This window comes from Pollachius pollachius, assembly GCF_949987615.1.
Source record: "Pollachius pollachius genome assembly, chromosome: 7".
Taxonomy (NCBI): domain Eukaryota; kingdom Metazoa; phylum Chordata; class Actinopteri; order Gadiformes; family Gadidae; genus Pollachius; species Pollachius pollachius.
Genome location: NC_136940.1, coordinates 7,709,961 through 7,736,652, shown reverse-complemented (window position 1 = coordinate 7,736,652; position 26,692 = coordinate 7,709,961). Strand labels below are relative to the sequence as shown.

Here is a 26,692-nt window from a genome sequence, read left to right as displayed (position 1 = left end):
TATTGGTTGTATTAAACAGGAAGGTAATGGTAGTATTTTTTTGTCACTGTGTAAATACTGTCACCTAGTGTTGGACAGTCTAACTTGCACATTCCACATATTATCACACCTCACCTCATGCTATTACAATCTTCACATTCCATGGTCCAAATATTGCACATTTCTGCACAAACTGTACGGCTCTTTCATTTAAAGATAGATACACACAAAGATAGATATGCGTATTCTTTATATCATTAACATATAATGTTTTTATGGTAAATATTTATATTTTATGTTTGATTCTTACTATGTTTATTGTTACTAAACAGACATGTTCCTAGTATGTGTCAAACTTACTTGGAAATAAAGTAAATTCTGATTCTGATTCTTCTGTGAGCTGGGTTCTCCTGTTTAATTATAGTTCTGTGAGCTGGGTTCTCCTTATAACTATAGTTATGTGTGCTGGGTTCTCCTGTTTAATTATAGTTCTGTGAGCTGGGTTCTCCTTATAACCATGGTTCTGTGAGCTTGGTTCTCCTGTTTAATTATAGTTCTGTGAGCTGGGTTCTTCTTATAACCATGGTTCTGTGAGCTGGGTTCTCCTTATAACCATGGTTCTGTGAGCTGGGTTTTCCTTATAACTATAGTTATGTGGGCTGGGTTCTCCTGTATGAATATGGTTCTGTAAGCTGGGTTCTCTTGTTCTGTCTAGGACGAGGTGGTGGTTCTGGAGAACCCTGCTGATGTTCCGGTCTTCGTTCAGCTTCTCCCCCTGGCTCTGTTCCCCAGTCCATCCGTGTTTTCTGGAAAGCTAGCCGACAGGTCTGAATTCCCAAAACACAAAATCTGTTGTTGGATTTCATTACTTTAACTAACTCAATATTGACCCCACCGTCTCCTACTTCCAGGGTGCCGTGGGCAAATTTATCCAACATCAACATTGACACTAAAACTCTGGAATTCCACGTGCACCAACATCCAGTGAGCCTCGATGATATAAACAATAAAAGATCAATAATGCTAAGAAAATGGCCATTTATTTGAATGGGATTGAAAACGAAGAAGCAGTTTGATGTTAACCTGTTTGTGTGTGTGTGTGTGTGTGTGTGTGTGTGTGTGTGTGTGTGTGTGTGTGTGTGTGTGTGTGCCTGCGTGCGTGCATGCGTGCGTGCGTGCGTGCGTGTGTGTGTGTGCGTGTGTGTGTGTGAATAAAGTCAGCACCAGAGAGCAGTGGTCCGGGGTCCCAGGGACACACCACGTCCTCGGTCCCCAAAATGCTCCTTCAGCCGGGAGAAAGCAAGTCCTTCAACGTGAGGTTCACCCCCAGCAGCAACCACAGCGTCTCCTCTCTGCTCATAATCAGGTAGGCCCTCTTCCCCGGAGACCTCACCCCCACCAAAGGAACTGGGTTCGATCCCCACATGGAATACCTTGTACCAAGGGCGTAGGAACCGGGGGGGACGGAGGGGACCTGTCCCCTCCAATATCGGAGACAGGCGCATTTGTCCCACCTAAAAATTATACCGGATCTGTCAGGTTTCCGATATGTGTCCCCCCCAATGTTAAACTCATACCTACGCCCCTGCCTTGTACGCTACATTCCTGCAAAATAGGATGTTGTAAAACCAGACCAGTGGGATGCACAATGGCATCTCTGAATGCATGCAGGAACTTGTCACGCAAATTTGAGACAACACCGTGTTGTCCAGTTAATATCCTTGTGTAGTTGCAGAATTTGTGTTTTTGTATTCTCTATATTTCCTTCTTCACTGCACCGACACATCAAGGAATAAGTTCCTTGCATATTTAAAGTTGCCTGGCAATAAACCTTTATCTGATTCTGATGAAATTGGGTTGAACCTGGAACTAGTTGGGTGTACCTCACAAAGTGGCCGTGGAGTTTATATGTTGTGTATCTGTTCAGGAACAACCTGACTGTGATGGACGTGTTGCTGCTGGAGGGACAGGGAGTTCGGGAACACCTGAGGGTGGGTAAGAAGACCCAAGGACGAGATGGTTACCTCAGGTTTAAGGTGACGGAAGCCCTGCTCAGACACTGCACCGACCGTGAGTTCACTTGTTTATTTATCCCAGATTGGAAGTTCACATGTTTACAAGTTTGAGCATTAGCTGATGCTAGATCAGAACTCCGTTTTTGAATATTGGACAAAAATACAAAATCCCATTTTCTCAATCGGCCTACATAATATTTTTAGTTTGATACAATTACATTAGTTGTTCAAAATATAAAACCTTGTTGTTGATCACTGTCCATCCTAACCACTCAGTTATTCAGCTGCTCGTATGCCTTAGTTCCGGCTGTGTTTCATTCCAGAGACCAACCCGAAGGAGCCCACCCATTCTCTGCGAAGATCCTTCAAGGTGGAGAATGCCGGTGTGCTGCCGGTTCACGTCACGTCAGCGCAGATCAACCGACACGCGTGTGGAGGACACGGCTTCACCGTGCTGGACTGTCAGGATTTCATCATCCAACCAAATTCCTCCAGAGAGCTCGTCATTCTGTGAGTGGGTGTTTGTTTAGGGCAGCTCCTGTTTAATTCTGGTTTTAGTTTTGATTTTGCTCAGTGGGTCGTTGAATGCCTTCATCCAGGTTTACTCCAGATTTCTCTGCGTCTCGAGTGATCCGGGAGTTGATGCTGGTGACGCGTGGAGGTTCAGAATTCGTGTTTGTCCTGAATGCCTCGCTGCCCCACCACATGCTGGGGCCCTGTGCCAAGACGCTACCACGACCGGCCTGGGAGTGGGACTTCTGCGTCAGGGTCTCCCTCGTCATGAGGTGGGTGCCCCTTGGTGACATCACTGCTTTGGTCTCCTTGACTAGGACACAATTCCCTTGCTGTGCTTGACCAGCTGGTTCACTCAGTGAACACCTGCGTGGATGTGTGTATGTTAATGGGTGAATGTGTATAGGTATGGGTGTTTGAGTGGGCGAATGTATCTGTAAATCAGTTTATGTGGGTGTCTGTATGAGTGTGTGAGAAGGTGAGTGTGTGTGTTAGAGTGGGTGAATGTGTGTGTGAGTCAGTTAATGTTTATGTGATTGGGTTACTCTGTATATAAATGGTTGAATATGAGCGAATGTGAGTTGATAATAATCAAGGTGAGTTTAGGTGGCTACTGAGGCTAGATAGACTTGTATTTCACCAGCAGTCTATACACTTACATGCCACACTCACATGAGATGATCTCCTCAAGCCTTCTTGTGATGAATTTATTTGAACGGTGCTTTCCCCAATTCTCCCTCCAGTTTCATGTTGCTGCTGGTGGGATTCATGGCCTACCTGGAGGCCCGCAGCCGTTGGGAGATGTTCACAACACATCTCTCCATGGAGGCTGGCAGAGAAACTAACAGCCTAGCACAGTGAGTCTGTCCCGACCAGGGGCGTTTCCAGACTAGTTTAATAGGCCTGGTCCAGCCTGGCCCATAATAACGTAGGAGGGAAGAACGTTAACTTCACAAAGATTCACTTATTTTGTCAAAGAAACTAGCTGTCTCAAGTCCAGATTGAGTTGATCTTTGCCCTAATAACTTGATAACAGCTGTTTGGTCTGTCGTTCGTTCTGCTCGCTACCAGCTAGTGACCTCTCTTTTGACCTTTACATTTATTAATAAACAATAAATAATAATAAATACACGATACGTGTTCCCAACTACGATCCAACCTCCTCCTCCCTCCAGTTCCAACGACCCCCATGGCCCCCCGCTGACCTCAAGAGGGTTCTACGGCCCTGGGGGCGGGGCCTCTCATGTGGGTGGTCGCCACGGCAACGGACGCACCTTACCCGATGTGGGCGGTCCAGACAGGAAGTCCAGGGCTGGCGGTTTATGTGCTATTGCACATTTGCCGACTTTCTCCCAGCCGGCCAATGGGAGCGCCTCAGGCTCGTCTCAGCCGGCAAATCGGAAGGCTCAGAGCGGCAGGCCGCCGCCAATAGCGGGGATGGGTGAGGTTGAGGGTCAGCCTGGAGCACTGATTCGAGAGAAAAGAGAACTGTGGCCAGCGGAGGAGGAGGAAGAGGAAGAGGAGGAGGGGGAGGAGGATGAGGAGGAGGAGGAGGAGGAGGAGGACACCAGTCTGCCGGAGGTCTTGGATCAGGACGAGGAGTTCAGCTCTCCCCCAGAACAACAGCCAGGTACCTGGGTTTACTACTTATACCCAGCAGGTCGGACTACCAGATACCTCTCTTGTATACCTTACAGATATCTTACATGTGGTTTTATATTTGCACTGATGGTTGTGGAACATTGAAATTGAAGGTTTGTTGCTTCTCCTTCCATGTATCTGGAGTATCTTGTTGCTACGCTGTGTATTTTAATCTGGTATGATACTGTCAGGCTGGAGATTTATTTGAAAGGGTTTGTGTTTTGTAGTCTGATATGATCATACTGTACTGGTTTCCAAAGGATGTGACATTTTTCTGCAGAACCGGAGCTCATTGTGAAAGTGCAAGCTAAGACCAAAGAACAGAAGAAGAAGAAGAAGAAAAAGAGAAAGAAGCGGAAGGAGGAGAAGAAAGAGCAGGAGGAGGTGGAGGGGGAGCAGGGGGAGGGGGAGGAGCAGGAGCAGGAAGACGATGGGGAGGACAGGGAAAAGAAGATCAGGACTCGTGGAGAAGAACTAAAAGACCTACAGGACGATGATGCCTCCTCCACCACCACCGACACCTCCACCACCGACCTGGAGGCCTTCATCAGAGAGGTACCATTATACCATTAGGGAAAAATGTCCAAGTAGCCAACTCTGGTATCGATGTCTGGTGGTCACCAATTATGCAAAATCATGACTAGACGGACTTTTACGCATGCTCCAGCTTGGTGACCAGCTAATTTGTATCTTACATCCATGAGAAGTGCGCTAGTGAGATCTGTATGTTCATTTATTTGCATGTTTGCTTGTATCCAGGAACCAGCGAGGAAGAAAGGAAGGACTGGGAGCTTTGAAACCGGAGAAGAGGAAACATCGGATCTCCCTGTCGCATCCAAAACTCAGAAACCGGGAACTCCCAAACCAGACAGCCAATCAGGAACACGAACCAACACAAGAGACAGCCAATCAGGAACAGAAATCAGCAGGAGTGACAGCCAATTAGGAACAGGATCCACCACCAGTAGAGAAACCCAATCAGATACTGGATCCGTCAGGAGAGACAGCCAATCAGATACAGAAACCACAAGGACAGACAGCCAATCAGGAACAGGAAACCCAAGTACAGACAGCAAATCAGGAACAGGATACCCCAGGAGAGACAGCCAACCTACCACAGCTAGGTGTTCATGTCGATGAATGTCGATTAAGTTCCTTTCTCTCTGTAATCTAAGTGATATTCAATCAAACTGATATTACATCTTGCTGATATGAAATCTCTATTCTCTGTTCCAGTCCTCTAGAGCTGCCCTATGTGGAGACTAAAGACCAGACCTTCCCAGCCAGCTCTCCTCAGACTCCCTCCAGTGTCCAGAAGACCAAAACCTCGCCCCAAAACAGCTGTAGGCCTTCTTCAGTCTTGTCTGAGCCATTGCTGTGCAGCTTTATGTCTACAGCACACTTTGTAAAATGTCCCCAGGATTCTACTATAAGTGGTCATTAGTTGTACTGCAAATCATTTATAACTATTTCCACAGTCTCCGGGGAACAGGAGGACCACCACCCCCCTCGGATCTCACCGCAGCCAGGCAGCCCTGTGCTAGACCTGGACTGCTGTAGAAACCTTATCCCAGAGCTGGACCACTGTGCTGCCTCAGAGGACTGGGAGAACCTGGACCCTCCTGAATGGGATCTTCCCCTGTTTGCTTGTGGCAGCCGTGAGTCTATTCCTGCCTTAAAGCTGTCTTTATCACCACCCTGTCATTTCCACCGGGTCATCCCCATGATGTCGTCACCACTGAATCATTAGCACTCTATCACAGCCACCCTATCATCACCAGCAGGTCATTGTCAATCTGTCATTACCGTCTTGTCATGACCATGATGACATCACCATTCTGTCATGACCATGATGTCATCACCACCCTGTCATTGTCACACTGTCATTACCTCGCCTCTCTGTCATACCCATCCTGGCATTACCATGACGCATCATCATCATCATCATCATCATCATCATCCCCATCTCATAATCACCCTTTCATTGCCACCCCTTACCAATCTATATATGATCACAATCATTGTTATTTATTTACAATGTTCGAAATCATCGTATCCATCATTGAATAGACAGGATTCATCAGGGTCTTCCTCTGTGTTCTGCACCACAACAGAGGTAGCCACTCTTCAGCAGATCTATTTGCAGACCAGGAACACAGAACACTTCCTAAGGAGGGCCATGATGGGGCTTTGCTCCCCTCCACCTGGACTTCCCACCCCTCTGCCCGTTGACGGTTACAGAAACCTTCTGGACACCACAAGGTTGGTAGGCCTGATGGTCCTTTGGCTCAGACCAACTATTGTCATCTGCTTTTGACAGCAATTGATTTGTACCGCACCAGCGGTCACTGAAGTCCATGCTTTAGGTTGATAAATAACTTTGCATCAAATAGATGCTGGAGGAATGCAGTCATTCAACCAAGAAGTATAATTCAGCCTTTATCTGTTTGCTCGACAGATAATATAATTTTTCTCAGGAAAATAATATTGGGGTGTGAGCTTGGGCTTGCTAATCCAATTTGTGTAACACATATGCGTAACCGCAGAGCATCTGAGACCTTGAGTTTTATTCCAGTGATGAAACCAGGAGGGCACCTGGGACTGGGCGGATCCCAGACCAGATCCAGGAGCAGGACCACAGCTCTGCTGCACTGCCTGCCGGCTACGACCGGAGTCCAGGTGAGGAGAGGAACCCACGCTGCTTGTTAACACGCTCACCTGTTGACTTATGAAGTCAAACTCTCCCTGCAGATGGTTGTGTTGTTATTTACAGGGCAGGATAGTGTAGAGGCCAGAACGACTCCAAGCTGTTTAAGTCATCTTTTTAACAAGATTCCCTGGCCATTTTCTGCTCCTTAATGACGTGTATCTGATTGCTGAATTTAAATTGCTTTGGATTAAGGGTTCAAATGACTTTATTACTCTACTTTATTCTTAACCTATCAGTCTTAACTGCTTATTATTTCAAGGAGTACTATATTGGTATGTGTCAAAGGTATGATATGTAACATTTCAACATTCAAATATCTAAAAACGACTATGTTCTATAGTCTTTTCAAAAATGTTAAAATCAGAGAAATTACTTACATTTCTTCATGGTAGTTGAATAAATGCAGAAATCCTCTTTACCTCCAAAAACAGGAGACAGTTATCAGGTAGAGACCTACTTTATTTATATTATATTTGAATATCTATGTAATATTATGAAAAGTGGCTAATATCAGCCACCAGCTAATGGTACGATAATGTTCTAATGTCACCACAACCTTCAACACACTAAGTTATTTATAGTACGATTGTTTTGACCACGAATAAAAAAAAACACTGGGCCACCACCACTTGAATTGTGGTGTAGACATCAACTGCGTTGTTCCCAAGCTATTTCACAACATCAACAAACTTAAGTCTTTAGTCATTGTTTAGATTAAGAGACCCCCAGCAGCAAAAGTTACATGTGATATATTATTCCTCTTGTTGGGTTCACCAATATCCTAACATCTCCTTAGGTGCTCCTGGGAAGTGGCGACCAGAGAATCCAGCCCACAGAATCCTGAAACACACCACCTCAGTGGACAGTTACGGCTCTGAAAGGTACCCCAACAACCTCACATTAAGGTCACCGCATTATACACAATGAGGTGATGAAAAACATGTTTAAAAATATCCAGCTAGGTAAATAAGTAGAATGCACATATACAAATATCAATAAGATGTGTATATAGATAACATATATAAAGTATATATATAATATAAAATAAAAATATAACCATAACGCGTCTCAGAGAAATGTGCACCACATAGTGTAGGAAATCATACTCATCCCAACTAACTTCCCACAGACATGCAGTTTGCCAACAGGGGTCTTGATCAACCCATCTCTCTCCACCCAGGTTGTGGACTCCTCTGGTCAAACCAGCCTCTCCTAACGTTAGTCCTGACAACTCCTTCTCAGCATTCGGACCCAGCAATTCCTTCAACCTGAGCACAGGTACTCCTTTCTCTAGAAGCAAAAGTATGAAACATAGTATATTGTTATTATAGCAGAATATTGGTCTGAAATCGTATATGATATTTAAACAATTGTCTCATGAAATATAAAAAATAAATAATAATAATTTTTATATATATATATAAACTTTTGGTGAATACTTGTAAAATGTAAAATACTGATAATTTGGCAATAGTCCTGACTTGAATAAATATATCTTTGTTTGTCAGTTTTTAAAGGAATAAATGAGGCCAAAAAGCCAGTTCCGCAAGAAAGCTGGGCTGAACCGATGCCAGCGGTGTCGTCGTCATCGGCGTCTATCTGGGACACGGCCCCCAGCGACCCTCTCACAACCTGGTCCACTAGCTGCGGCTCGCCCACCATCCCGACAACGGTGAGGTCCAGCTAGGTCCTCACACAGTGAGGTCCTCACAGAGTTAGGTCCTCACACAGTGAGGTCCTCACACAGTGAGGTCCTCACAGAGTTAGGTCCTCACACAGTTAGGTCCTCACACAGTTAGGTCCTCACACAGTTAGGTCCTCATAGTTAGGTCCTCACAGAGTTAGGTCCTCACACAGTTAGGTCCTCACACAGTTAGGTCCTCACACAGTTAGGTCCTCACAGAGTTAGGTCCTCAGAGTTAGGTCCTCACACAGTGAGGTCCTCACAGAGTTAGGTCCTCACACAGTTAGGTCCTCATAGTTAGGTCCTCACAGAGTTAGGTCCTCACACAGTTAGGTCCTCACACAGTTAGGTCCTCACACAGTTAGGTCCTCACAGAGTTAGGTCCTCATAGTTAGGTCCTCACACAGTTAGGTCCTCACACAGTTACGTCCTCACACGGTAGGTCCTCACAGTTAGGTCCTCACACAGTTAGGTCCTTACACAGTTAGGTCCTCACAAAGTTAGGTCCTCACACAGTTACGTCCTCACACGGTAGGTCCTCACACAGTTAGGTCCTCACACAGTTAGGTCCTCACACAGTTAGGTCCTCACAGAGTTAGGTCCTCACACGGTTAGGTCCTCACACAATGAGTATCCACACAGTTAGGTCCTCACAGAGTTAGGTCCTTACACTGTTAGGTCCTCACACAATGAGTATCCACACAGTTAGGTCCTCACACAGTTAGGTCCTTACACAGTTAGGTCCCCACACAGCAAGGTTCCCAAAGTGAGGTCCTCAGTTAGGTCCTAACACAGTAAGGCCCTCACACCATTATGTAACATTATATTACATTGTTTACTTTACGACCAAAGTGACACTGTTATCCAGAAGAAAAGTGAAAGTGTGCAATAAGGATATATTAGTTGTGATGCATTTTGTTTGTTAACAGTGAGATGCATATGAATTACCTGTTCCCTTAAAGATAGTATTTAGTAAAGGAGCCCCTGCTCCCTAATTACAGAACGTAACTGAGGAGCAGGTATACGGGTTAGACACCGGCAGCTCAAAGACAGCGAATCAAACACCCTAGCGACGAAACTAATTGACCACAAATTGAGCCAATGCGAATGGAGAATACAAGAACAATACAAGATCATCTTCATAACGCTCAGATTGTGTGCTTTCCTCCTGTAGTCCATCTTCACCACCTCGGGGAACACCTGGTCCACCACCGGCCCATTCAGCAGCCCCGTCTGGTCCATCAGCCAAGACCCCACCCTGCACAACTGTTTCACCACGCCCTCTGATGCCACGCCCACCACCCCCAAGGCTCCGCCCTCTCCTGGGGAGCTGAGCCCGACCAATAACCCCTGGAGCCTGTGGCGGCCCATGTTGAGCAGGCGTGGTTCCGAGCCCTGGCCAAGCCCCCCCCATGATCCCATTTGAGGACTTGAGGTGGAAAGAAAAAAAAACTTTTGCTGCAAAACAAATTTTAAATAAGACATTCCCAACTAGGGTTAGACCTTACCCCATACGGTAAGGTCCTATCTACAGTAAGGTCCCCTCACAGTGAGGTCCTAACTACAGTAAGGCCCCCACACAGTGAGGTCCCAGGTACAGTAAGGCCCCCACACAGTGAGGTCCCAGCTACAGTAAGGTCCCCACACAGTGAGGTCCCAGCTACAGTAAGGTCCCCTCAGTGAGGTCCAAACTACAGTAAGGCCCCCACACAGTGAGGTCCAAACTACAGTAAGGTCCCCACACAGTGAGGTCCCAGGTACAGTAAGGTCCTCACAGTGAGGTCCCAGCTACAGTAAGGTCCAAACTACAGTAAGGTCCCCACACAGTGAGGTCCAAACTACAGTAAGTGAGGTTCCCTCAAAATGAGGTCACCCACTCTTTGTATTAAAGATATGAAAGGCATTTTTAACGGCTAGCTTCTTCTCAAATTTAAACGTGGGGACGTTTTTAGTCTGCTAGACCTCTTGTCTCATTCTCGTTTATTACGTTCTCGTAATATATGACTTTCAATTAAACTGTTGTCCTTCAGTGATCTACAGTGAAGTTCAACCACCATAATCTGCTCTGACAATCCAGATTTCCCGATACAGAAATGAACAAATCAAATTTTAATAGATTTTAATAAAATGTACAAGGTTTCAATGATTGATCTTTATCAGTGTTTCAGCAGCAGTTGTATTTATAAATAGAAATATTTCTTCTCTTCACCAACAAACTTTGATTCCCTTTAAAAAACGATCAACGCAAATGAACAAACATTACAACACGGCAATTTGTCGCAGATATTTCAATAAAACATACACTTCCTAACCCGTGGTGCCGAGGGTCACAGTTTAACATCATTAAGGGGAGCCAGTTCCATAATTAAGGCACCAAGTGGGAACAAGATGGACATGGCTCATTGGGGTCAGGGCTGCCGGAGCGACTTGGCGAGCAGCCTACTAAACTTCTCCAGATCACACTCAGTCATGACGACCACGCGGTGGGGCTTCTTCAGCATGTCCGTGGGGTCCAGCGCCATCATCCCCCGACACACGCTGCCCTGCAGCTCCACGTGGACGCCGCACTCGGTGCTCTTGGTCACCACGGTGCCGTCGATGCAGGCGGCCATGGCGTAGGAGTCGTAGGATACGAAACCCGGGCCAAAGTGCACGTCCCGCTTGTTCTTCATGGCCGCCGGTGAGTACGCCCAGCACTTGGAGGTCAGCAGCTTCATGAAGCGAGCGGCTGCAGAGTCCTGGTTCATCATCTCCTGGAAGAACTCCTGGACACGTTGGAGACATGGGATCACCCCCCAGAGGATAAGATAAGTTAGTGAGGATAGGAGAGGACCGATCAGCAAGCTCTCATCTGGGAGAACGGGGCGATCCACTTTCTTTCGTTTAATGTTTTTTTTGACAAATCGTTGCTCGAGGCAGGGATCTGAAAGTGGATAATTGTCTACTAACTGCTAATACAAAGTAGTAAAGTGTCTAGAAAGGTAACAAATCCACACTGTGTAGACTGGCCACTGTACTTAAAACCCCCTCTTCATTCACTCACACAAATGAGCGATACAGGATCCAGGTGTAACTCCACCCCTCTCAGTTTTAGTAAAGACTGCTTTGGCATAGTAGAACTGCTGGATCCGAGATTAGGACGAGAATTATGTGCTGTGGATCACATCCTTTATAATGTACACAAACTGCAGGATAGTCTAAAGGGTGTTTGACTCCAGCTGAGAGGTCGTGGGGAGACCTGAAAGGTTGTGGGTTCAACCTCACGTCTGTTTGATGGGGGGAGGGTTGTATACAGGAGGGGCTACTGACCCAGGTGAGTTTGTTTCTGCAGCAGTATTCCATGGTGGCAATGTGTGTTGGGCAGCGGAACTCATCCAGAACGATGTAGGCCGACTCCGGGTCGGTCACAAAGTTGAACTCCCCACATAATGTCACGTTACCCTTCCCTGTCAAAGAAAAACGTTCTATGTTTTTTCTTTTGCAATTTTTTTGAATGGTTTCAGACTCACTTGTCCATCACTTTGGATAAATGTGTCCAGAGTTGTCCTCTGCTGCCAAATTATAAGATTTAAATTATATAAATATATAAATATATATAAATAAATATATGAATATATATAAATTTCATATTCGACCTCACCCTCCATGTTCCCCCCCATGATGAAGAGGTCTTTGAGGCGGTCTGGGAAGTCCGGGTCAAGCCTCACCGCCATGGCCAGGTTTGTGAGAGGGCCGAGGGCCACTAGGGACACCTGCGGCACAAAAAAAAATCCCGGTTTCGGATCACGATTCCAGGACAAGACAGCGACAGAGCACAAGTTAAACGGCACAACCGGGGTGGTCTCTCCCACCTGGTTCGGGTTTTCCGACACGAGTCTGATCATGGCGTTGACAGCGTGCTCCTTCTGGATCTTCTCTCTCCAGTCCGGGTCTCGGTCTACCAGGATGTCCCCCAGGCCGTCGCTGCCGAAGTGATCCTTAGGTAGCTCTGTTGCCCCGACAAGAGGGCCGCCCAAGCCCTGGAACACCGGGATCTGGGGAAATGTGTCAACCATGTTCCTTCTATGTATTACAGGGGCCTTGGTGTGTTGTTGATAGCCACACATAAAATCAGTTTGTTCCATTGTACAGAACAAAGACATAAAAAACAATCAGGAAATTTCAAACAGACCTTCAATCTTATGTTTGTAATTTAACATTTGTAGATAATATTTTAAATCAATCATTTATTTACACACAGCGGATCGTTTTTCTTTTGACCTACGGTACCTCCTCGTGTTTACAGACTGCCAGCACCCTCAACACATTCTGGCACACATTTTCCAGGGACGTGTTCCCAAAACAGCATGTAACACCAAGGATCTTGACGTTGGGGGCAGACAGGGCCATCATGATGGCCTGGGCATCGTCGATTCCACAGTCCGTGTCGATAATCACCAATTTCTTGTTTCTCTCTAGAAACGCCATGTTTCTCTCTAGAAACCAAAGCAGCTATTCCGTGAGCAGTAAGGAAAAAACGACTTTAAATAGTTTTGTTTGTAAAGGGGCACAGTGTGTCTTCTCATCAATGAATGTTTAGTTAAGTTAAGCATTAAACGTGTCCTACCAGATAACTGTACAAAGTCTGGTGCAACCTAACCTTATTACCAAAACACAGACAACTAAAAACAAGAGCCACAACTCATTATTTTTCTTCATGAAACTGTTGTCGAATATGGCGTGGAACACGTTTGTAAATAAATAACAACATTATATTAAGATGTTTAACAGTTAAACTCAAGTTGATCGCTTCATGAATGAATCAAATGAATTTAAAATCTGAGGAGAATCTCATGGCGCAGACTTGGTACCTATTTGTGTGTTTAATATTGCTCATTAAATGCACATTTTATTATTAATAGGCATTTGGTTTAAATGGTATGATCTGTAACGTCGTGTTACAGTTCAGTAACCTTTTTAGAGGCCACGATCTGTAATCATGTTAACACCATTCTCAACCAACCCGCTAGTTTCCACTAGGAAGGTTATTTGGATAAGATATCGTGAAACGTACAACAGAATTGTTAAACAAGTTTCCTACCTCCAACTCAGTAAAGATTGGCCCTGGCCCCTGAGAATAAAGCGCTGACTAATCTTTCATTGGGTGGTAGGGTCAAAAACGCCACAAACCCGGGGATATCCTTCTGAAAATAAAAACTCGTATCTGCATTTCTTCAACGCGATACAATGATGAGGAGATAAGATTAAAATATACTACAATGATTTGTGTCATATTTTCTACTTTTGTTTGGCAATTAGGCCTGAATTTAGGTGTTATTAGTTTTGACAGAATAACCCGTCTACTGAGTGGTACAGTCCATCCACATTATCTCGCTGAATGCGGAAGTCAGGACGGGTAAGGATGTGGTGTTTTATTTGTTTATAAGTGGTCAGCACTATGTTTTTATTGGATGCATGGCTAGATTGCATATATTTTCTACCCATGTTTATTGCCTAGTCAAAAATATACATTTAAAATACGTATAAAACGTTTCCAGAGCTGCTATAGTGGTGCGTATTTGGTTCCCACGACCAACAGCTGATGTGATGGTCAGACAGAGCCATCACAGTGTGTTAAAATAAAGGCTCCATTAGTTGTTTTTAATGATGGCCAGACATTTGCTGTCGATTGTAATGTAATTCCTCGCTGTGTGAAACACAAAACATGAGAAATGTGTACATGCTTGTGGGATGGAGTCAGGTGGGTTTTGCACAGGTGCAGGCGTTTCTGAAGACACTATGCTCCCTATGATATACCGTCACATAACGGTATGGTACTATATACAACTACAGAATACTGACAAACACATTTTAAAAGAGCCATTGAACCCCAACACTGTATTATTTTTATATAAGCCGTTATGGCGTATATGACCGTTTAAAGAAAAAATATATTTTTTAGAGAAAACAGGATAAAATCCATGTTTCCATGGAGCTGTCTATTTAATGACACTGATTGATGTGTGATGCTTATCTCCATTTAATTTTGACAGCTGGTCAAGTTCCCTGCTGGGAGCAAAGAAGGCACACGATTTTGATATTGGAAGCAACAAGTCTTTGACTTACATCAGTGAATGGACCCATGTGCCCATTAATGTGTTAATGTATGCATATTATTTCTAATATAATATTATATAGTATAATATATGTTTGATTATTCTTTCTAATATTGTGAAATTGTGAGCATTTCCCTGGGTAGAACAACTTCAGCTGCCTTTGATCACAATTGGTGAACCCCAGCAAATCCGATTGCTCGAAAACGCCATATCAGCCAGTCAACGAAAGACCACCATGTGTCACTCACAACACCTCCTCCCAGCACAAGGAAACAACCCCCTTCATTATTCTCATGTTTGAATTAAAGCTTGCCCCAGGGTGACCGGTGACCACTGAAGCTGTGATCTCTCTATATCCAGATAACCTCATTATTTTTCTCAATTTACTTATATGTTGAGGCTAACTAAATAATGGCACAGTCAAAGGTTTAACATCGTATGAATGCATTTAACACAAGGTCAAGAAAGTCTTTATCTGGCCCCTGCAAAGTTAATGCTTACATTCCAAGGCCTTTTCACGTGCCACCCATTTATACCTTCTGCCGCCCCTGAGATGAACCCCAGCTACTTATACTGAATGTGCTGAGCGATCTCATAGTGTTTGAATTCCAGCTGAAACAGTGGGTTCACCACAACATAACCGTGTTCCTCACAATGTTTTACCGAAGATTTTAAACTGAGGGCATGACTGGCTAGACCATATTTGTAGTCAAATGGTGACGTCCAGTACGTCAACTTCATCCTCTCTGTAATTAAGAAACTATCCCTCTGGTCCTCAGATTAAATAATCCTCCCCATTGGACTCCACCACTGCTGTGCGGCCCCAACGCTTGGCTCACCGCCCTCTCTTGCCCCATCCAAACAGCCCACGGTTCGATGCCGAATCCGTCAGAAGGTCAAGAAGCAAACTGTTGTGCCCTGGCTGGCCGGCCGCCGCCACAGAGGCCCAGTGAGCAAGAAGATGGCCGCGGCGCCGTGTTTAGCTCTCTCTCGTCTCAGGAAACGCCCAAACCACGCCGGGCGTCCAGCGCCGAACTCCACATCCAGTGGACCTGTCCAGTCACACACTCCCAGGAGACGTTCTACACGGTGTGCTCCGACTACGCCCTCCTAAACCAGGCCACAGCCGTATACTGCCCCCAACCAGACACCCTCAGCAGCAGAGACGCAGGGCCCAAGATGCATGAAGAGGGGGCTCTTATTGTGAAGCCGTTGCTGGAGCTCAGTCAGATAGAGGTGACCAGTGTGGCGTCGGACGGGGACTACGATATGGAGGAGATGTCCGCCCACAACAAGCCTATCCTCGCCTGGGAGATCGACACAACAGACTTCGAGGCCGTTCTGACAAGAAAGAGTAAAACAAGTGAGTCATTTTTAATACTTTGGTTCGGGTAAGTTCATACAGCAGGCCAGTGGCGTGTCACAACACCCAGCCTTTGCAGAACTGTGCAGAGAATGTATATTTTGAGTAAAACGATTTGAATGCTGGAGGAAGGAAGGTCAGTTATCTGTTGTTAAGCCACCGCCAGGATTTGCCAGATGTTTACGACGATGATGAAACCCTTCTGTCCTGCCTCACCACACAACAGCCTCTCCTTGGTGTGACCACAGGCAACCCCAAGAAGGCAGGCTCCAAGAAGACGAAGAGTCGGAACCTCCAGGACCCTCCCCTTCACCCAGCCCAGGAGGAGCTCCGACAGAGGAAGGTGCTGGACCTCCGGAGATGGTAACCTCACCCTGCCTTTCTCAGACAGCAAGTTCACTATTATGAATGCATCCATCCCTTTGTTAGACAGCACAAGTTCACTATTATGAATGCATCCATCCCTTTGTTAGACAGCACAAGTTTACTGTTATGAAGTCGTCCATCCTTTTTCAAACAGCACAAGTTCACCATAATGAATTCATCCATCCCTTTGTTAGACAGCACAAGTTCACAATATGAAGTCATCCATCTATATACTATTATTTGTCTGACATTTTCATCATCGCATTTGCTAAAAATAATCTAGTTTTTCCTTTTCATAACTAAATGTCGTTTTCATTTGTTATTGTTACTATAGCTTCAGGTATTGTATTATTGTTTATGTTATTTATCTAAAGGTATCGTAATATTGGTTAGGTTATTATTATATATTCAGATGATGTATTATTTGTTATGTTATTAATATATCTAAAGGTATTGTAATATTGGTTAGGTTATGATGTATTATTTGTGGTGTTATTATTATATCTTCAGGTACTGTATCAGCCGGCCGCAGTACAAGACGTCGTGTGGGATCTCCTCGCTGATCTCCTGCTGGAACTTCCTGTACAGCACGCTGGGGGCGGGAAGGTATGCCCCTCACTTCCTGTCTCTTGTTGATGTTGAAACACAGACTGGCTTCCATCCTACATCACAGAGATGGATCAGAGAAGGCACCTGTTGGCAGGTATGTCCCTCACTTCCTGTCCCTTGTTGATGTTGAAACGCGTTCCTTCATCACAGAGATGGATCAGAGAAGGCACCTGTTGGCAGGTATGTCCCTCACTTCCTGTCCCTTGTTGATGTTGAAACACGTTCCTACATCGCAGAGATGGATCAGAGAAGGCACCTGTTGGCAGGTATGCCCCTCACTTCCTGTCCCTTGTTGATGTTGAAACAGAGACTGGCTGCGTTCCTACATCACAGAGATGGATTAGAGAATGCACCTGTATATTTTGTGTAGAAGTGGTATTGTGGTAACTTGAGATAAAGTATAGTACCAGTGGAGTTTGATGTTTTGGAATGTGGTTTAAATTGGATGGCAGTTAATATAGGTGATTTACGTTGGATGAGAGTTAACTGTGTGCGTGTGTGTGTGTGTGTGTGTGTGTGTGTGTGTGTGTGTGCGCGTGCGTGTGTCCAGCCTTCCTCCCCTCTCCCAGGAGGATGCCCTCCACATCCTGGGCTTCCAGCCGCCGTTCGAAGACATCAAGTTCGGACCGTTTACCGGGAACGCCACGCTCATGAGGTGAGGCCATGAGGACCAAATAGGCTGAGGTCATTTAAGTCACCCTCATTAGGTGAGGGTCAGTTCAGGGTCGATCCTTAGCTTTCACCAGTGAGATCCATGGAGGCGACAATGATATCGTTCATATTTCTCTCATCACTTCCAGATGGTTTCGGCAAATCAATGAAAACTTCAGAGTTCGAGGTTGCTCCTATATTCTGTACAAACCCCACGGAAAGCACAAGACTGCAGGGGAAACTGGTGAGACTCATTCATGCTCTTTGTATCCACTTAGCATTTTGTATTCACCTGCACTCATATTGTTGCTATGGAAACCACTGTGATTGTTGTGTGTCCTGAGTTCCTCCCATGATTACAGTGCTCCCCCTTGATTGGACGAGTGATTATATAAATGTATTTAGTCCCGCCCTAACTGGCCCTGTAAATCAGAATACTGGTAGGCATGTATTAATCCCAGAGAGCATATCCTGGTGTCACTGAAAGTACAACAGTAGCAATGAAACTGGAGAAAACAAATGCATTGCAGACCACTGTGCTTGGACATTATTAACAGAATATAATCCATTATCGAAACAATACATCATTGCCCATTGTTATTGACGACCTGTATCCACTGAAACACACAAGTACTGTGCTGTACTTGATGTGCGTAGACGTAGGGACATTTGATTGACCTTCATTTCAAAGGTCAACCAATATGCCTCTATAACACAACTGTTATGAAACATTGTCCTGTCACCAATCACTTCACCTACTTCAATGTAAATAATGTGCACTGTCCACTGTACATGTGGAATGAAGTATTGATTCTGTATTGAAAGACCTTTTAGCCTCAACTGTTATGTAACCTTTAAGTGTGTGTCATCTATGCCCTTATGACATGGCATTGTGATCACTGTGTGATTTCTTTTTTTATGTATGCTGGACATACCATATCTTTCTTTATTTATATTATTGCATCTTTTTATTCTCCATGGGATGCTGTAACTAGTGAATTTCTCATGTATGGGAGGAAATAAAGTTATTATCTTATCTAATATCCCATCATCTATTCAGAATTGAATGCAGCTTTAGCAACGCCTTTGTGTTTCCAGCGGAGGGGGCGTTGCAGAAGCTGACCCAGGGTCTGAAGGACGCGTCCATGGCTTACATCTACCACTGTCAGAACCACTACTTCTGCCCCGTAGGCTTTGAGGCCACACCCCTCAAGGCTTCCAAGGCATACAGGTAGCTGCGCCTCTGCTCTCCGTCCCCGTCTTCTTATGCTTCCTCTGTGGACTGAGCCCTTGTTTCCTGTGCGTTGCCAGGGGTGCTCTGCCAGCCAACGACACAGAACATTGGATTCTCATCGGAGAGCCGAGCCGGAAACACCCGGCAATTCACTGTAAAAAGTAAGCCAATTAACACAGTTTTGTGTAAAAGGTAAGACACTCTGGACTAGTCGCTGTAAAAGGTTAGACACTAAGCTATGGACTGTTAAAGCAAAGACACTCCGATACCATTTACTGTAAAAAGTAAGACACTTTAAACTGTAGATTGCATAAAGTCAGTGATCAAACTATTCACTGTAAAAGTAAGACATCTAAAGCCATTCACTGTAAAAAAGTGTCAGTGTCAGTGTTCAAACCAACACATCATGTTGGTCCTAGCAATGGATTGCCGATTTTAAAAGGCCCTCTCTTACCAAGGTGGCTGGATATCGTGACGGACCTGAACACACAGAACCCAGAGTACCTGGACATCCGCCACACAGAGAGGGGGATTCAGTACCGAAAGACCAAGAAGGTTTCCTGCTCACCTTTTCTGCTGGTTATGGCATTGTTTGCTTCCAACCTCAAGTACAGTTGTATAGTTAGTTTTCTTAGGCCTGCACCTGAAAAAACTCAGTAGCCCGTAGCACTGAACCTTAGCCCATCCGCTTGCCTTTACTGTAGTCCACCGGCTAGCTCTTAGTCCAAGCTCAAAGTCTGCCAACCTGCTCTTAGTCCATGCCCTGAACTCCAGTTAACTCTAGCCATTAGCCCACCAGCTAGCTCTTCTTCCTTAACCTTAGCCTAGCAGCTAGCTCTTAGCACTATCCCTAAGTAGTAGCCCTTCACCCAGTAGCCTTTAATCCCATTGTTGAATACCTTGGTATTCAACAATGCCTGCAATTGTGTGACCATGGTCCTTTTGGTCCCAGGTGGGCGGGAACCTCCACTGCATCATGGCCTTCCAGAGGGTGCACTGGCAGAAGCTGGGCCCCTGGGCCCTCAACCTGGAGAATTTGCGCCATGACTTCCACCAGCGGGAGCCCGAGTCTGCCAACTATCCCGCGCCCGAGGGGAGCGGCAGCGGCGGGGAGGACAAGACCTCCGCCAAGCGCCTGGCCCGCCTCGGACGCTCACAGAGCACGGGAAGTCCGAAGGACACTGCCTGGAAGCGATTGTCGAACACGACGGACAACCGGAGGAGGAGCCCGGCGGGCTGTGACATTGAGGAGCACCTGACCGACTGAGGTGTGGGAGCGAGTCGACGCGCCACGAGAGATGAGTGTTCAAACCACGCCAGAGACATCGAGGTACAACCGCTGCGCTACGATCGCAACATTCCTGTTCCCTCTGCACTCCGAATGTAAGGTTTAAATAGTAAAACCTAACTAAGTTAAATGCTAAACTATGAGCTACCCTACTTAACTTTAAGCTTAGTTTAAACGTTGACCATCATGTGGGAACCTGGAGGACGTCAGATGTCGGGGTAGAAGTGTTAAACCCCCCCCCCCCAACTTTTTTAGGTCAAATGATTCTATGGTTCTTTGAATAAACAGTACGTCTCGTTTTGACAATCTGAGCTACCAACAGGGACTATAGTGCAACAGAGCGCTCTACAGTAAATACCCGGTGACATGCTATGCGGTTTGAATTGAATGAATGCCGATTGTTTATTTATTGTATTTGTTCTTAAGTGTAATAAGTTGGAGTAGTGCTTCAGTGAACCTGGATAACCCTCGCTGATAGTGTAGTGTAGTTATCCTATTCATGTTTTCTGTCTAAAACATATTCCCTTCATATTTGATACCCTCAACCCCCATGTTCAACACCCCTTCAGTGTTTTGGACATAGTTCTTAAGGAAAACAATAAATATTAATAGAAACCTTTGACTCAGATATCGGATTATTTCAGTTGTTTAATTAGACTATGCCCAATGACCCAATGATGAAATAAGCATTTAACTTAAACATGCAAAATACATGATCTTCAATGAATTCAGGTCTTTTTTCTTAATACTGTCATCACCTACAAACTTGTTGTTCTGCAGGATTCAACAGTTGTGGTTGTTCAGCGAATTAAGTGACTAATTTACCTACTAAATAAAAGTTTTTAATAATATGGCTACATTACACATCTGAACTTTATGCTATATTGTCTAACTTATTGCAAAGAAACTAGGTTGTGTTGTCTGTTGATGCTAGAGTGCTGAGCTCTGTAAGAAGAGGGAAGCGAGGTGTGTTCAAGGGTTCTGCGTGGTTACGGCCTGGGGTAACTCAATTCTAAATTCAATATAATAATATATATTTCCGGTTTTGTAGCCCAACAAGTATTTTAAAAACAGGGCCAAGTTTTAGATTTGTCTGAAAAACCTAGGAATGAATGAAGGTTGACAGTATCAAGCAATGACAATTATCCTTCAATACACCGTCACAGTTCAAGGTATCATCACTTAAACAGAGTACAGACATATGATTTTTACCAGCAGTTTTTTTTGTTAATGGTAAATGGCTTTTTGTTCCAGATCAGGAATCAGCTGTTGTTCTGAAGGTGGAGTCATTGCCTCAAACTCCTGATCCTATAAAGTGTCTGTGAGCCGTAGCTGCCAGGGCTCCTTGTTAAACTCCACCTTCATGCAGCAAGGGAATCTGCTGGGAAGATGTATGGCGATAACACCTCTAAGGGTCGAGTGGCTCCATCGTCACCTGTAACCATAACAACAAAGTCAGCTGGTCACATGACATGATGGATAACAAACATTTGTGTTTAAAAGACACTGGTAAGATCTGGGAATATGTTGATAATATTGAGGAGCTATTCTTAAACTTAAACTGGTCTCACTATGCTAAGAGCTTAAGTTCCTCCCCTGCAGCTGTCTCTCATGGGACCTTATCTTTTAAAAAAAATGGAGAACCAAAATCCCTAAAGAGAAACACAACTTTTTTCATTGTCTTACACTTCATCCGGTCTGTTTCTTGTGTCTAACCAAGTGTCAAAGAGAAGCCTCGCCTTGAAATCTCACGCTATGAAGTTGAATAGTCGCAGTAAAACCCAACCCTCCTTCACAGATCTTCACAAATCTTTTAGACAACACTAACACAAAAAACACTTTGCTGACAGTCCTCTCTCCACCTATCACTCACGATTCCAGCGTTCTTTTCATGCAACAACTTGGCTACACAATAACAATCAGACTCGATCTAGTGAAAGGCAAAGAACAAAGTTTGTATTTCTCTGTAGGGATCCTTTCAAATTATCCTGTCAGACATAATAGCGATCTGAGTCTCAGTGGCAAAAACAAGCACTTCTTTGAGGTGGAGAGGTGGCGGAGTGTGATTGCCCCAAGGGGTTACATTGCTGCCTGTTTCGCTGATTGCGTCTGCAGCTCGCTCGCTCGATACTAGACCAATTTCCAAAAATTGTCATCCGTATTAGTCCCTTCGACCCAATGATGTGGAAATGGGGCCTAGGTTGGATACCGCTGAAGTTATCATTTAATGACTACTGATGGAAGGGATGAGAGCAGCATGGGAATTGTGCTGGAAGAAAAGGAGAGCGCAGTTGTATTATCCATTTTCGGATGGATCGGGATGATTATTCGATTTTTCTTTTGGGTGTCAGTCGATCATGCTGGTCAGATGATTATGAAAACATCGGCACAACCCTGACACGCACGCACGAGTGTGGATGGTTATTATGTGGATTGGGTGGGGGGGGGGTCTACTGTCTGACCTCGCCCCAGGTGGTTGCTACACATTTGCGTGTGTCAATCCGTTCCTTAACTGTTCTTAGCATGTAACACGAAACCTTAGTTTCAGACCCTGTACAAACGAGTTGCATCTAATAAGTATTTTACTTTAAATAAATTCAGACTGACTTGATTAGCAGACGTTTCCGTAGCTCCGTGATGTGAGTGGGACCCACGCGGCAGCAGCCCCCTAGTGGTGGAAGAGACAACAAGAAACCAGTCGAAAATAAGGTAAGTTAAAAAATCAATGTTATTACTTGCTTCTGACTCGGGTAATTACAGTGATGTAAGGTGGGCTCTCTAACGCCACAATCAAACCGGCAATCACAGCTGTCCAATCATAGGACGGCAAATGGTCTAACCTCTAAGCCAAATGACTGCAGCCATTCAGGTTGGTGTTTATAGTGTTCTAATGGCACATTGTGGAGAGTAGTGTTCTCTTCCCAACGCTTCGATAATAACATTACCACAGCCACACCAAGAAGGTTCAGATGAGTAAACAGGCTTCCTTTATTTTGTTCCTACCAATCATCGTGGCTCCTTGTTTCAACCATTCCTGGCTCAGTTCTGCTATGGATGAAACCTTTGACCCTGAGGCATTCCACCTGAAAATTAAAAAATATTGTGATTGCATATTTCTTCCTACACAAAGTTGTCAGATAATACTGATTACGGAAAGTGCTGTCATGGGTTTGGCAACTTATGTAGCTCTACAATAGTTGGATGTGTCGGGGCTAGTGGGGGATTTTTGTTGACGAAAATCTGATTACAGTAAATCTCAAAACCAAAAAACGACATCCTTGATTGTTTAATAGCATTTGGAGGTTTTAAAAAATATACATATTAAATTACTCATAACACTGGTGTAAACTTTGCAGTCGTGCAGAAAATATAAACATTTACATAGACTTTTCATAGACAAAGGAGCCATCGGTCAAGTCAGTCTATTGCTATCTTTAACGAATGCTAAACAAGAAGTTGGAAGAGGACTGGGCTGAAATAGAACTGTCCTTCTCGTCTGACTATGGGTAAGTACAAAAAAAAATTATTCTCCCAAAATTTCCAAGTATTTCTTCAAAATTGATCCACTGTGTATAGTAGTAGTACTTAAACTCCCTCGGTGTGTGTGTGTGTGTGTAATACTACTCTGCAGTAGTATTAACACTGACCCTGTGTGTACTAGAAGTACTAAAAGCAGTGGCATTAACACTGAGCCTGTGTGTACTAGAAGTGCTACAAGCAGTAGCATTAACACTGACCCGCTGAGTCTATCCCACTCCTCTCCACTGTTGGGGTACACCACCCAGGGCAGGTCGGGGCTCCTCAGCGGGCTGACCATCTCCAGCAGGGGGCGGATCAGCACCGGGGAGCAGCAGTTCACCCCTACGGCCACCAGCTGGCTGCACCTCTGAGCCAGCCGCACCGCCTCCAGGAACGGACTCCCGTCGCACAGCGACCGGCCGTCCTGAGGAGGAAGGCTCCGTCACCCTGCACTGACTTTCTAATCAGGTGGGGCCATGCAAATGTAGCACCTGGAAATACCCCTTTAAAAGTGTTTTGGTTGGTTTGCACAAAATAACTCATTTAATTTGGACCTTGTTTAGTAATGCATTGAAGCATATTGGTTTGTTACAAATTAGTAATTCTGTCATCTCGCCAGTAGTTGGCTACATGAGTAGCGAATTGTTGTTAAACGATATTGCAAGATACCATAGAATAAGGAGTTTCAGCTGTTAGTTGTGCAGGAGTGTGTGCGCATGGTGATCTTGGACTTGCTGTTTGCTGATCAATGTCCCTGTTCACAGGGACATTGATATTGCGGCAGGTGTCGATTGGGTTTAAAACTTTATGACATGCCGGGAAGCAGATACACATAAATGTAAGGAGTTGTGGTTGCAAAATCCTTTTCTCACCCATAAATTGGGTAAATCATGAGTGTTACTGAATAGAAGGAGCTCCTACCTTACAGGAGAAGGACAGCCAGGCCTTACAGCTGGGGAACTCTCGGAGGAGCTCCATTAAGGCCTCCGCCTCCTTCACACTGGGGATGGTCTCCATAGCTACCAGGTCTGCCCCCGCGGACACGAGGCAGCTGATCTGAGGCCGGTGCCAGGCTTTCAGCTCCTGGGGGACCACCACCATCACCCACTGATCAATACATTTCGATTATATTTATGTTGTATGGGCAGGAGGTACACTCCTATGATCTAAGATTCATGCAATCATTTGTTACATCATTTTTATCACTCATTAACTCATTCACTCTCTTGGCGTAACACTCATTCATTAATTTCGCTGTCCTATTTAAACTTTCATGAACTTCATCCACAGCTCTTCTCCATTCATGAAGAAGTAGTCATATAATCAATTTGTCATTATTCAGAGATCTTTACAACTTGCTGACCTCGATACTCATCGCCTCAGCGTATCCTCCAGAGTATTCCGAGCCGTCCAGTAGAAACGCACCGTACGCACCGACACACCCTGCCACCAGGGGTCGACCTCGCTCTGGCCAGGGAAAGGAGAAAATGAAGTCATCAAAATAACACTTGTACACTTCTTTTTTCACCAGTGTAATCAACCTGGGTCTATACTTGATGATAAGGTGATTGTCTGTACCATGGTGCACTTGGTCTAGCCTTCTAACATGATATAATAGCATGTTGCTATGGGCTACATTAAGAAGTATTTATAGATCCCAACTCTACCACTTCATGCTAACATGACTCTTATTCTCTCCCATTAGCTGATTCTCTCAATTTTAATTCCTGTTTATTTAGGGCTAGTTGTCATTTAACTGATTCTTTAATACAAATTGATTGACAGTGAGGTCAGATACAGAACATTAAGGAGCAAGTAGGGAATTGGGGCGGTATTTTAGGTTTCATTGAACAATATCTACCTGCTCTCCGTGTAATGCATGAATGAGTAAGACACCTGTATCATTGTTGGTGGTGACAAACTGCTGGACGGCTTCTTGGGCCAGGTGAACTCCTGACTTCATCAGCTCCTGGGCCGACTCTAAGCTCATGTCAAGGTGCTTCATGAAGCCTTTGATGCTGGCCTGGTAGGTCGCCGTGGAAACCACATCCGCTCCGCTGTCAAGAAACCTACGGAAATATCACATGAAATAATTTGTGAAATACTTCTCAACCTACATGTTTAAGTCAATGTGTGTAGTACTGTGGCACAAGCCTACCTGTAATGGGCATCTTGTATGGCCTGTGGGTTAGTATGCAAGAGTCTGGAACTCCACAATGGATCCCCCTATAAGTAGGATTTAGCATTGTCATCACAGGTATATAAAGCCTAACCAATGCCAGATACCAGATACTTTGACAGAAATATAAACTATGTTCACAAACACACACATGTAAAAGGTTGTCATTCACAACCCATTCAGGCTATAGTTGTTGTGTAAGTCATCCCCTTTATCCATGCGTTTATATGGCTTTTATTAAGATATCTAACCACCATGCACAGGGGGCAATGAGTTCATACGTAGAATAAATATGTCTGTGCAGTCGAGATTGGTGCTAAACTTATTTAAACAGACTTTATGTTGAACCCGATTGGAGGTGGGTTAGTCGCAAGTTCTAGCAATAACTAAGTGGACCACCAGGTGAACTTTAAGGTACCTGTGACTTACCTGTAACCCAAAACCTTGAGCCTCTAGCTCCGTTGCTAGCCCACCATCCAAGATAAGAGGACCAGCTCCCCGGATAGATGCTATACTTTCCATTGAACACATTACACTAATTACACTAATGTAGAAAGAACAAGCAGGTCAATTGTCTGTAGCCGCACACACGATTTGCACAGATTGGATGTGTTATTTTTTCTTACAGTAGTTATGGCACTTTATTGAAGCACTGTAGGTTGCCTTCAGGAACACTCGGAGCTATGGATGTCTACCACCCAGGTGTTCATTTGCCACTAGGTGGCGCGTGGCTCAGCGTTATTGAATCTTCAACTTGATACAATTGACAATATTATAATCAGCCAAATATGTTCATATTTATATATAGAATTTATGTTTGGAACCGTATGTTTGCAACCGTTGCAT

The 26,692-nt window shown here is 44.8% G+C and overlaps 4 protein-coding genes across 6 annotated transcripts in view; 2 read left to right on the top strand and 2 right to left on the bottom strand.

The window, feature by feature from the left end:
• The window catches only part of tmem131 (transmembrane protein 131), a 22,002-nt gene extending 11,317 nt beyond the window's left edge, over positions 1–10,685 (top strand). Inside the window, exons 21-38 of the mRNA XM_079740570.1 lie at positions 695–804; positions 891–963; positions 1,197–1,345; positions 1,907–2,049; positions 2,318–2,504; positions 2,594–2,779; positions 3,251–3,364; positions 3,683–4,137; positions 4,429–4,703; positions 4,908–5,272; positions 5,385–5,491; positions 5,627–5,806; positions 6,263–6,410; positions 6,724–6,827; positions 7,655–7,739; positions 8,039–8,136; positions 8,367–8,530; positions 9,717–10,685. Of these exons, the coding sequence (XP_079596696.1) occupies positions 695–804; positions 891–963; positions 1,197–1,345; positions 1,907–2,049; positions 2,318–2,504; positions 2,594–2,779; positions 3,251–3,364; positions 3,683–4,137; positions 4,429–4,703; positions 4,908–5,272; positions 5,385–5,491; positions 5,627–5,806; positions 6,263–6,410; positions 6,724–6,827; positions 7,655–7,739; positions 8,039–8,136; positions 8,367–8,530; positions 9,717–9,968 (3,195 nt within the window). The 3' untranslated portion in view covers positions 9,969–10,685. The remainder of the gene's footprint in view (positions 1–694; positions 805–890; positions 964–1,196; positions 1,346–1,906; positions 2,050–2,317; positions 2,505–2,593; positions 2,780–3,250; positions 3,365–3,682; positions 4,138–4,428; positions 4,704–4,907; positions 5,273–5,384; positions 5,492–5,626; positions 5,807–6,262; positions 6,411–6,723; positions 6,828–7,654; positions 7,740–8,038; positions 8,137–8,366; positions 8,531–9,716) is intronic.
• A 121-nt stretch (positions 10,686–10,806) lies between these two features.
• Positions 10,807–13,658, bottom strand: LOC307078645 (inosine-uridine preferring nucleoside hydrolase). The gene is made up of 6 exons (XM_079740571.1): positions 13,623–13,658; positions 12,812–13,033; positions 12,394–12,576; positions 12,183–12,294; positions 11,852–11,988; positions 10,807–11,307 (listed from the first exon to the last, which is right to left on the bottom strand). Exons 2-6 carry the CDS (start codon positions 13,007–13,009, stop codon positions 10,951–10,953), a joined length of 987 nt encoding a protein of 328 aa, XP_079596697.1. The 5' UTR covers positions 13,010–13,033; positions 13,623–13,658; the 3' UTR covers positions 10,807–10,950.
• Positions 13,659–13,800: 142 nt separating this feature from the next.
• LOC307078664 (basic immunoglobulin-like variable motif-containing protein) lies at positions 13,801–20,147 on the top strand (the record flags this gene model as incomplete). 3 transcript variants are annotated; one of them, XM_079740602.1, is made up of 10 exons in its annotated part: positions 13,801–13,937; positions 15,417–16,000; positions 16,249–16,363; positions 16,877–16,972; positions 17,526–17,630; positions 17,776–17,870; positions 18,725–18,857; positions 18,938–19,021; positions 19,319–19,415; positions 19,813–20,147. In XM_079740602.1, the coding sequence occupies 10 exons, from the start codon at positions 13,801–13,803 to the stop codon at positions 20,125–20,127; spliced, it is 1,761 nt and encodes a 586-aa protein (XP_079596728.1). In that variant the 3' UTR covers positions 20,128–20,147. The 3 variants fall into 3 exon arrangements, with proteins under 3 accessions (XP_079596728.1, XP_079596730.1, XP_079596729.1); XM_079740604.1 differs by lacking the exon at positions 13,801–13,937 and adding an exon at positions 14,668–14,685; XM_079740603.1 differs by lacking the exon at positions 13,801–13,937 and having other exon boundaries at positions 14,908–16,000.
• A 1,315-nt stretch (positions 20,148–21,462) lies between these two features.
• LOC307078665 (homocysteine S-methyltransferase) lies at positions 21,463–26,478 on the bottom strand. Its single transcript, XM_079740605.1, has 9 exons — positions 26,276–26,478; positions 25,826–25,893; positions 25,564–25,736; positions 25,031–25,134; positions 24,589–24,750; positions 23,886–24,091; positions 23,152–23,231; positions 22,756–22,816; positions 21,463–21,583 (listed from the first exon to the last, which is right to left on the bottom strand). Exons 1-9 carry the CDS (start codon positions 26,375–26,377, stop codon positions 21,580–21,582), a joined length of 960 nt encoding a protein of 319 aa, XP_079596731.1. The 5' UTR covers positions 26,378–26,478; the 3' UTR covers positions 21,463–21,579.
• Positions 26,479–26,692: the final 214 nt, after the last annotated feature.